Raw genomic sequence first — 9,408 nt, forward strand, 5'->3', positions numbered from 1 at the left:
AGTATATAGAATATAGGTTGAGAGCTTTTGTGAAAGGTGAAAGAGTACAGTTAGAAAGATATGGCAAATATAATTAAAACTGATTGACATCATGAAAATGATTGGAGAGGTTGAGGGTAGAGGAAGCTCAGGAGTAAAAACAAAACAAAAATATAATTATTGTAAAATTGACTGTGTCCATAAAATATATATAGTATGTATAAGCTGGATGTAGAGGCCTAAGCATTGTCGTTCACTAGTTTACTCCAATTAGGGAAGGGGTGGTGTGGTTGGAAAGTAATAAAGGGAAATATATTTTGTATATGTGTATGTATATGTATTTATGTGTATGTATGTGTATGTGTATGTATGTATATATATATATATATATATATATATATATATATATATATATATTTGCGAGAGAAAAAAACATATGGGGGATTAGAAGTGATGCAGACAATTACATTGATAGAAGTTACAAGCTATCTGATATATTAAAGCTGATCCACCCCCTAAAAAAAAAGTTAAATAAAGTCCACCTGTGTGCAATCTAAGTGTCGCATTATCTGTCACATGATCTCAGTATATACAGTGGGGAGAACAAGTATTTGATACACTGCCGATGTTGCAGGTTTTCCTACTTACAAAGCATGTAGAGGTCTGTAATTTTTATCATAGGTACATTTCAACTGTGAGAGACGGAATCAAAAATGCAGAAAATCACATTGTATGATTTTTAAGTAATTAATTTGCATTTTATTGCATTACATAATTATTTGATCACCTACCAACCAGTAAGAATTCCGGCTCACACAGACCTGTTATTTTTTCTTTAAGAAGCCCTCCTGTTCTCCACTCATTACCTGTATTAACTGCACCTGTTTGATCTCGTTACCTGTATAAAAGACACCTGTCCACACACTCAATCAAACAGACTCCAACCTCTCCACAATGGCCAAGACCAGAGAGCTGTGTAAGGACATCAGGGATAGAATTGTACACCTGCACAAGGCTGGGATGGGCTACAGGACAATAGGCAAGCAGCTTGGGGAGAAGGCAACAACTGTTGGCGCAATTATTAGAAAATGGAAGAAGTTCAAGGTGACGGTCAATCACCCTCGGTCTGGGGCTCCATGCAAGATCTCACCTCGTGGGGCATCAATGATCATGAGGAAGGTGAGGGATCAGCCCAGAACTACACGGCAGGACCTGGTCAATGACCTGAAGAGAGCTGGGACCACAGTCTCAAAGAAAACCATTAGTAACACACTACGCCGTCATGGATTAAATTCCTGCAGCGCACGCAAGGTCCCCCTGCTCAAGCCAGCGCATGTCCAGGCCCGTCTGAAGTTTGCCAATGACCATCTGGATGATCCAGAGGAGCAATGGGAGAAGGTCATGTGGTCTGATGAGATAAAAATAGAGCTTTTTGGTCTAAACTCCACTCGCCGTGTTTGGAGGAAGAAGAGGGATGAGTACAACCCCAAGAACACCATCCCAACCGTGAAGCATGGAGGTGGAAACATCATTCTTTGGGGATGCTTTTCTGCAAAGGGGACAGGACGACTGCACCGTATTGAGGGGAGGATGGATGGGGCCATGTATCGCGAGATCTTGGCCAACAACCTCCTTCCCTCAGTAAGAGCATTGAAGATGGGTCGTGGCTGGGTCTTCCAGCATGACAACGACCCGAAACACACAGCCAGGGCAACTAAGGAGTGGCTCCGTAAGAAGCATCTCAAGGTCCTGGAGTGGCCTAGCCAGTCTCCAGACCTGAACCCAATAGAAAATCTTTGGAGGGAGCTGAAAGTCCGTATTGCCCAGCGACAGCCCCGAAAACATGAAGGATCTGGAGAAGGTCTGTATGGGGGAGTGGGCCAAAATCCCTGCTGCAGTGTGTGCAAACTTGGTCAAGACCTACAGGAAACGTATGATCTCTGTAATTGCAAACAAAGGTTTCTGTACCAAATATTAAGTTATGCTTTTCTGATGTATCAAATACTTATGTCATGCAATAAAATGCAAATTAATTACTTAAAAATCATACAATGTGACATTCTGGATGTTTGTTTTAGATTCTGTCTCTCACAGTTGAAGTGTACCTATGATAAAAAATTACATGCTTTGTAAGTAGGAAAACCTGCAAAATCGGCAGTGTATCAAATACTTGTTTTCCGCACTGTATACACCTGCTCTGAAAGGCACCAGTGTCTGCAACACAACTAAGCAAGGGGCACCACCAAGCAAGCGACACCATGAAGACCAAGGACCTCTCCAAACAGGTCAGGGACAAAGTTATAAAACAATATCAGAAACTTTGAACATCCCACGGAGCACCATTAAATCCATTATAAAATTTTTTTAAGAATATGGCATCACAACAAACCTGCCAAGAGAGGGCCGCCAACCAAAACACATGGACCAGGAAAGGAGGGCATTAATCAGACAGGCAACAAAGACCAAAGATAACCCTGAAGGAATTGCAAAGCTCCACATCGGAGATTGGAGTATCTGTCAATAGGACCACTTTAAGCTGTACACTGCACAGAGCTGACTTTAATGAAGAGTGGCCAGAAAAAAGTAATTGCTTAAAGAAAAAAAGTAAGCAAACACATTTGGTGTTCGCCAAAAGGCATGTGGGAGACTCCCCAAACATATGGAAGAAGGTACTCTGGTCAGATAAGACAAAAATTTAGCTTTTTGGTCATCAAGGAAAATTCTATGTCTGGCGCAAACCCAACACCTCTCATCACCTTTTTATTTTTTTTTATTTTTTTTATTTCACCTTTATTTAACCAGGTAAGCCAGTTGAGAACAGGTTCTCATTTACAACTGCGACCTGGCCAAGATAAAGCAAAGTAGTGCAATAAAAACAACACAGAGTTACATATGGGGTAAAAAAAAAACATAAAGTCAGAAATACAACAGAAAATATATATACAGTGTGTGCAAATGTAGCAAGTTATGGAGGTAAGGCAATAAATAGGCTATAGTGCAGAATAATTACAATAGTATTAACACTGGAATGCTAGATGTGCAAGAGATTATGTGCAAATAGAGATACTGGGGTGCAAAAGAGCAAATTAAATAACAATATAGGGATGAGGTAGTTGGGTGGGCTAATTTCAGATGGGCTGTGTACAGGTGCAGTGATCGGTAAGGTGCTCTGACAACTGATGCTTAAAGTTATTGGGGGAGATAAGAGTCTCCAGCTTCAGAGATTTTTGCAATTCGTTCCAGTCATTGGCAGCAGAGAACTGGAAGGAATGGCGGCCAAAGGAGGTGTTGGCTTTGGGAATGACCAGTGAGATATACCTGCTGGAGCGCAGACTGCAGGTGGGTGCTGCTATGGTGACCAATGAGCTAAGATAAGGCGGGGATTTGCCTAGCAGTGATTTATAGATGGCCTGGAGCCAGTGGGTTTGACGACGAACATGTAGTGAGGACCAGCCAACAAGAGCGTACAGGTCACAGTGGTGGGTAGTGTATGGGGCTTTGGAGACAAAACGGATGGCACTGTGATAGACTACATCCAATTTGCTGAGTAGAGTGTTGGAGGCTATTTTGTAAATGACATCGCCGAAGTCAAGGATCGGTAGGATAGTCAGTTTTACGAGGGCATGTTTGGCAGCATGAGTGAAGGAGGCTTTGTTGCGAAATAGGAAGCCGATTCTAGATTTAACTTTGGATTGGAGATTCTTTATGTGAGTCTGGAAGTTGAGTTTACAGTCTAACCAGACACCTAGATATTTGTAGTTGTCCACATACTCTAGGTCAGACCCGTCGAGAGTGGTGATTCTAGTCGGGTGGGCAGGTGCTAGCAGCGTTCGATTGAAAAGCATGCATTTAGTTTTACTAGTGTTTAAGAGCAGTTGAAGGCTACTGAAGGATTGTTGTATGGCATTGAAGCTCGTTTGGAGGTTTGTTAACACAGTGTCCAATGAAGGGCCAGATGTATACAAAATGGTGTCGTCTGCGTAGAGGTGGATCTGAGAGTCACCAGCAGCAAGAGCGACATCATTGATATACACGGAGAAAAGTGTCGGCCCAAGAATTGAACCCTGTGGCACCCCCATAGAGACTGCCATAGGTCCAGACAACAGGCCCTCCGATTTGACACACTGAACTCTATCTGAGAAGTAGTTGGTGAACCAGGCGAGGCAGTCATTTGAGAAACCAAGGCTATTTAGTCTGCCAATAAGAATGCGGTGGTTGACAGAGTCGAAAGCCTTGGCCAGGTCGATGAAGACGGCTGCACAGTACTGTTTATTATCAATCGCGGTTATAATATCGTTTAGGACCTTGAGCGTGGCTGAAGTGCACCCGTGACCAGCTCGGAAACCGGATTGCATAGCGGAGAAGGTACGGTGGTATTCGAAATGGTCGATGATCTGTTTGTTAACTTGGCTTTCGAATACTTTCGAAAGGCAGGGCAGGATGGATATAGGTCTGTAGCAGTTTGGATCTAGAGTGTCACCCCCTTTGAAGAGGGGGATGACCGCGGCAGCTTTCCAATCTCTGGGGATCTCAGACGTTATGAAAGAGAGGTTGAACAGACTAGTAATAGGGGTTGCGACAATTTCGGCGGCTAGTTTTAGGAAGAAAGGGTCCAGATTGTCTAGCCCAGCTGATTTGTAGGGGTCCAGATTTTGCAGCGCTTTCAAAACATCAGCTGTCTGAATTTGTGTGAAGGAGAAGCGGGGGGGGGCATGGGCAAGTTGCAGCAGAGGGTGCAGAGTTGGTGGCCGGGTTAGTGGTAGCCAGATGGAAAGCATGGCCAGCTGTAGCAAAATGCTTGTTGAAATTCTCGATTATTGTAGATTAATCGGTGGTGATAGTGTTTCCTAGCCTCAGTGCAGTGGGCAGCTGGGAGGAAGTGCTCTTATTCTCCATGGACTTTACAGTGTCCCAAAACTTTTTGGAGTTAGTGCTACAGGATGCAAATTTCTGTTTGAAAAAGTTAGCCTTTGCTTTCCTGACTGCTTGTGTATATTGGTTCCTAACTTCCCTGAAAAGTTGCATATCGCGGGGGCTATTTGATGCTAATGCTGTACGCCACAGGATGTTTTTGTGCTGGTCAAGGGCAGTCAAGTCTGAGGAGAACCAGGGGCTATATCGGTTCTTAGTTCTGTATTTTTTGAATGGGGCATGTTTATTTAAGATTGAGAGGAAATTACTTTTAAGGAACAACCAGGCATCCTCTACTGACGGAATGAGATCTATATCCATCCAGGATACCTGGGCCAGGTCAATTAGGAAGGCCTCCTCGCTAAAGTGTTTTAGGGAGCGTTTGACAGTGATGAGGGGTGGTCGTTTGACCGCGGACCCGTTACGGACGCAGGCAATAAGGCAGTGATCGCTGAGATCCTGGTTGAAGACAGCTGAGGTGTATTTAGAGGGTATATTAGTCAGGATGATATCTATGAGGGTACCCATGTTTAAGGATTTAGGGTTGTACCTGATAGGTTCGTTGATAATTTGCGTGAGGTTGAGGGCATCTAGCTTGGATTGTAGGATGGCTGGGGTATTAAGCATATCCCAATTTAGGTCACCAAGCAGTACAAACTCAGAGGATAAATGGGGGGCAATCAATTCACATATGGTGTCCAGGGCACAGCTGGGGGCTGAGGGGGGTCTGTAGCAAGCGGCAACAGTGAGAGACTTATTTCTGGAAAGGTGGATTTTTAGAAGTAGAAGCTCAAACTGTTTGGGCACAGACCTGGATAGTATGATAGAGCTCTGCAGGCTATCTCTACAGTAGATTGCAACTCCACCCCCTTTGGCAGTTCTATCTAGACGGAAAATGTTATAGTTGGGGATGGAAATTTCAGAATTTTTGGTGGCCTTCCTGAGCCAGGATTCAGACACTGCTAGAACATCAGGGTTGGCAGAGTGTGCTAACGCAGTGAATAACTCAAACTTAGGAAGTAGACTTCTGATATTTATGTGCAAGAAACCAAGACTTTTGCGATTACAGAAGTCAACAAATGATAGCTCCTGGGGAGTAGGAGTGATACTGGGGGCTACAGGGCCTGGGTTAGCCTCTACATCACCAGAGGAACAGAGGAGGACTAGAATAAGGATACGGCTAAAGGCTTTAAGAACTGGTCTTCTAGTGCGTTGGGTACATAGAATAAAGGGGGCAGATTTCCGGGTGTTATAGAAAAGATTCAGGGCATTATGAACAGACAAGGATATGGAAGGATATGAGTAAAGTGGAGGTAAACCTAAGCGTTGGGTAACACTGAAAGAGATAGTATCTCTAGAGGCATCAATTGAGTCGGTCTCTGAGTGTATGGGTGGAGGGACAAAGGAGCTAACCAAGGCAGGTTTAGCTAGGCTGGGGGGTCTACAGTGATATAGTACAATTAGAAATAACCGAAACAACAATAAACTAACCATGTTTGGGCTGAGGCTAAACATAAACAGGATGTAGTACCGTAAAAAGGAACAGTCCAGCAGATATCAGCTGTATAGCTGAGTTATCATAAGGTCTGGTGGTGAAGCGCTAGTGAGTAAGAGGCCACGGCTAGCGTGTGCCACGTCCGTTTTGTTGTAGCCAGCTGGTAGCGATGAATCCGGAGTTAAAGGTCCAGTGATTCACTACAGTGAAGCATGGTAGTGGCAGAATCATGCTGTGGGGATGTTATTCATCGGCAGGGACTGGGAAACTGGTCAGAATTGAAGGAATGATGGAATGGCGCTAAATACAGGGAAATTCTTGAGGGAAACCTTTCAGTCTTCCAGATATTTGAGACTGGGACGGAGGTTCACCTTCAAGCAGGACAATGACCCTAAGCATACTGCTAAAGCAACACTCAAGTGGTTTAAATGTCTTGGAATGGCCTAGTCAAAGCCCAGACCTCAATCCAATTGAGAATCTGTGGTATGACTTAAAGATTGCTATACACCAGCGGAACCCATCCAACTTGAATGAACTGGAGCAGTTTTGCCTGAAGAATGGGCGAAAATCCAAGTGGCTAGATGTGCCAAGCTTATAGAGACATACCCCAAGAAACTTGCAGCTGTAATTGCTGCAAAAGGTGGCTCTACAAAGTATTGACTTTGGGGAGGTGAATAGTTATGCACGCTCAAGTTTTCTGTGTTTTTGTCTTATTTCTTGTTTGTTTCACAATAAAAAATATTTTGCATCGTCAAAGTGGTAGGCATGTTGTGTAAATCAAATGATACAAACCCTCCCAAAAATCAATTTTAATTCCAGGTTGTAAGGCAACAAAATAGGAAAAATGCCAAGGGGGGTGAATACTTTCGCAAGCCACTGTACATATAAGGATGTTATAATATTGCAATAAAGTTGTTTTTAAAATGTTATCATGAACTAGACTACACAGCAACACATATCTAAGGAGGTTCCCAGGTTACATCAGCTAGGTGAAAGGCCTCTAGGACACTAAAGGGCTGTCCTTTACTGATCATGAGGCAATAAAGAGGGCTTGTCAGGGAGCCATCACACAGGGGTCTGTCATAACTGAAGGTGGCCTCCAGCTCTGGCCGTGGACTGACATCTAAGAAGAGAGAAGTATGAATGATTTAAATAATATGATAGATTAAGCTAAACTGCAGTAGGCTACTCAATTAATGTGTTTCCATTTGGCAAAGAAAAATGTGTGTTATATGCAACAGTTGCACCAACAACAAAGTAATCTATGTCTTAATTCTTTGGGATTTTGTTTTGTTCTTTTTAGTTGTAGAGATGTGTTTTTTCTGTCATATTTGTTGCAGTCAAAACATAATATTTGTTGCAGTAGGCAATATTGTGCTCTTTTGAATTTAACACATTCATTGGACAAACATATGTGTTGAAGACTATATGACTATTTCTGTATTGTTTCAGGTGGGCTGCTTTCCAGAAGGCAATTACAAAATCATTCTACAGTAGTTATGTATACAAATTCTACATACATGTTGAGCATGGAATCACTGGCCATAGCTCCATCTGGTGTTTACCCAGCATTCCTTTTTGGAACCCTTACATACTGTTTCATTGTGTTTTGCAACGTAACGGTTTTAGTCACCATAGCCCTGGACAGAAAGCTGCATAAACCCATGTTTATCCTACTCTTCAACATGCCTATCAATGACTTAATAGGTGCTACAGCCTTCTTCCCTCAGCTGGTGGTGAGCATCCTGACTCAGAACAGGTCAATCTCCTACCCTGCATGCTACCTCCAGGCTCTGCTCGTCCACCTGTATGGAGCTGGCTCCTTAACTATCCTGACCGCCATGGCTTACGACAGGTATATCGCTATCTGCTGTCCACTGAGGTATAACGCCATCATGAGTCCAAATAACTTAATGAAAATCATAATTTTCATGTGGCTCTTGGTCATTGCTCTGATTGTGGTTCTGCTGGCTCTGGTCACTCGCTTCAAGATCTGCAGAACGACAATAGTGGATACGCATTGTAACAATCCGTCATTGGTGAGGCTCATTTGCGATGACACACGTATAAACAACTACTATGGGTTGTTTATAACAGCCGTCTTTCAGGGTGTATCGTTGCTAGTGGTTATATATACATATATCCAGATCCTGATCACCTGTGTCATGAATAAGTCGTCTGATGCCCGGAGCAAGGCCATTCAGACATGTGGTACGCATCTTGTAGTGTTCTTATTCTTAGAGTTCAACGCCTGCTTTGGCCTGATTGCTCATCGATTTCAGCAAACAGACCCTTTCTTGAGGAGAGCATTTGGATTATCAGTTATGGTGTTCCCTCCCATTCTGAATCCCCTCATATATGGTCTAAAAACTAAAGAAATTCGCCAAAATGTTCTGGGTTTCTACAAACGAAAGGTATCTTCAGTTAAATGAGAAGAAATACTGTACATGAACATGTATAATACATGGCATTCGCTTCAGATAGTTTTTAAGGCCTTCCCAATAAAAGAAAGATATGCTCCTTTGTAAATCAGTCAATGAAAATTAGAGTTGTGTTCCGTCTTTTTGTGCAAGACAATTAGTAATTTCATTGATTTGTTATAGGTTAAAATGTATAATGGGTTAAGATGGGTTATGGGTTGGCTACAGCATGTTGACTAAATTTTGTGTAACTTGTTTTGTTTTGTCAGTCTTCACCATTTTAATAACAATAACAATCTAAGACAGCACAGTAGATCCCCTTCCTCAAAATAGCTGTGTGTGTGTGTCTGTGTGTGTGTGTGTGTGTGTGTGTGTGTGTGTGTGTGTGTGTGTGTGTGTGTGTGTGTGTGTGTGTGTGTGTGTGTGTGTGTGTGTGTGTGTGTGTGCAGCTTGAGCCTGACTGACTTGACGTTCATGTAGTATAAAAACAGTAGATTTGATAGTTAAACAATATATAATGCGCTATCTGGAGGAGCTGAGTAACACAAGTAGAAGACAAATGTCAGTTGTTTGCTGTACCCCTCTCTCTCTCTCTCTCTCTCT

General features: G+C 42.8%; 1 protein-coding gene across 1 annotated transcript; it reads left to right on the top strand.

Annotated features, from left to right (window-relative positions):
• Nucleotides 1–7,905: 7,905 nt before the first annotated feature.
• On the top strand, nucleotides 7,906–8,817 carry LOC311101930 (olfactory receptor 52K2-like; the record flags this gene model as incomplete). Its single annotated transcript, XM_084143173.1, has 1 exon — nucleotides 7,906–8,817. One exon carries the CDS (start codon nucleotides 7,906–7,908, stop codon nucleotides 8,815–8,817), a length of 912 nt encoding a protein of 303 aa, XP_083999299.1.
• Nucleotides 8,818–9,408: the final 591 nt, after the last annotated feature.

This window comes from Coregonus lavaretus, assembly GCF_964263955.1.
Source record: "Coregonus lavaretus genome assembly, chromosome: 26".
Classification (NCBI taxonomy): domain Eukaryota; kingdom Metazoa; phylum Chordata; class Actinopteri; order Salmoniformes; family Salmonidae; genus Coregonus; species Coregonus lavaretus.